This window comes from Buceros rhinoceros, unplaced genomic scaffold, assembly GCF_000710305.1.
Source record: "Buceros rhinoceros silvestris isolate BGI_N320 unplaced genomic scaffold, ASM71030v1 scaffold46509, whole genome shotgun sequence".
NCBI classification, from domain to species: Eukaryota; Metazoa; Chordata; class Aves; order Bucerotiformes; family Bucerotidae; genus Buceros; species Buceros rhinoceros.
The window spans coordinates 1-1,686 of NW_010431836.1; the positions used below are offsets into that span (position 1 = coordinate 1).

The window sequence follows — 1,686 nt, forward strand, 5'->3', positions numbered from 1 at the left end:
GGGACTCGAGGAGCTGAAAGGTCTCTCCCAGCCCAAATGGTTCTGTGCACCTCCCAAAGCAGCAGGATCTGCTCAATGAGTGCATCAGTGGAATTAACAACTAATACAACAAGGGGTTAAAACACTTTACACATGTCACAGGTCGACTAGGGACTGATGAGTGAATAACGATTCTGAGCGCTCACATTTTTGTGTTCTCTGCATTCAGTTCTTGCTTTTAAAAGACACGCCTGACTATGGCGAGAAACGTGATCTCAAACTCCTCTAAAGATAGAAAATGCAAATAAGGGCACAAAACCAGGCACTGAAGCACCCGCTCTGAAAACCGACACCGGGAACACTGCAAGAGTACCCAGACAACAGGCCACGGGCCCTATTTCTGACGAGGTGTTGAGGAAAAAGTTGGATCATCTTCTCATGGAGCAGGATCATTGATCCTGCTGCAGCACAGAACCGTGGCACAGGCGATGTCTCGGGAGCTTTTCTAGCCCTAACGATCTGTCAGAGCTACCTAAGTGTGGGGGTTACACGGTTAAAACATCAGCGCTAAGAGTTATTCAAGCATAAAAGCTGAGTGGAAAAATAAACCGTCCCACTTGTCTCTCAGAACCACCTCAACGAATCCTGACAGACCCTCGAGAACAGCCAAGCGCGAAGGGCAGGTGTGAGGAACACCAGCGTGAGTTTGAGCTCTGTGAGGCGCAGCCGCCATGCAGCTACCCGCGGGCTGGAGGCACGCGCCTGGACCAAACCCAGCTTACTTTGCTGCTTCTCCTTCCAGCAGCTGGTCTGGATGTAGTCGATGTAATCTTTCTCAACCGTTTTCTCCAGCTCTTGAAGTTCTGCTCCTTGGTAATTCTTCTCGAAGTTCTTATCGACGTAGTAAGGCACCTGCAAGTTCTCTGTTTCTCTGCTAATGACGTGGCCTATGGACCTGCGGGAACAGCACGGAGAACACCAGGGGTGGAGCAGCTGATATCGGAAGGAATGGAGAGCTGCTTCTCCACCAGGGCTGTAAACACACCACCAGCTTCGCAGCTCCGTCCTGCGGCACTACAGCTCCCTCGGAAGGGAATTAGAGGTCTCAGGTGCGGCGAGACGGGGGTTCACCCCTCCCGCTAAAAACCACAGGAAAATACCTAATATTTGGAGTCAGCCATAAAGAACTACCGCTGCTCCTCCCAAATACTGCGTGTGCTCGCGACAGCTCGGTGCGGGCGCTTCCAAAGCACATTTTATCTGTGAACGGAAGCACCACACACTTTCCTCTGTTTGCTGGTGATTTCTGGCGAGCTCTGGTTGCCAGATTCCGTGGGGAGCGATAACAAATGTGGAGGTCAGAGGAGAGGCCCCGGAATTGCTTAAGGCAATTGCACCCGGAGTGTCCCACATTCTGGATCCTTTACTAGAAATACAAGTTAGTTCTGGTTACCCCTTCCTTTAGGGGTTTGTAATCGCCAGAATGTGAAGTGGGGCGCGGGATATCCCGAAGAACATGCTGGAGGCAGAATCAGCCACTCTGACACAGCCCCTGCACTAAACTACGCTCTCACACCGCGTCTCCTTACTGGAGCAAAGACACCCGGGTGCTTTTCCACTGCCCCGAGAAAGCGGCTGGCGGCCAGAACACAGGGGTGACGCTCGGCTCCATGGGGTCCAGTTTGCCCCTTCTACGCCCTGCACTCC

General features: G+C 52.4%; 1 protein-coding gene across 1 annotated transcript in view; it reads right to left on the reverse strand.

Annotated features, from left to right (window-relative positions):
* Nucleotides 1-761: 761 nt before the first annotated feature.
* The window catches only part of LOC104499945 (dnaJ homolog subfamily C member 18-like), a gene marked incomplete at both ends in the record, with an annotated part of 2,965 nt that continues 2,040 nt past the window's right edge, over nucleotides 762-1,686 (reverse strand). Inside the window, one exon of the mRNA XM_010143529.1 lies at nucleotides 762-934. Coding sequence (XP_010141831.1) covers nucleotides 762-934 — 173 coding nt within the window. The remainder of the gene's footprint in view (nucleotides 935-1,686) is intronic.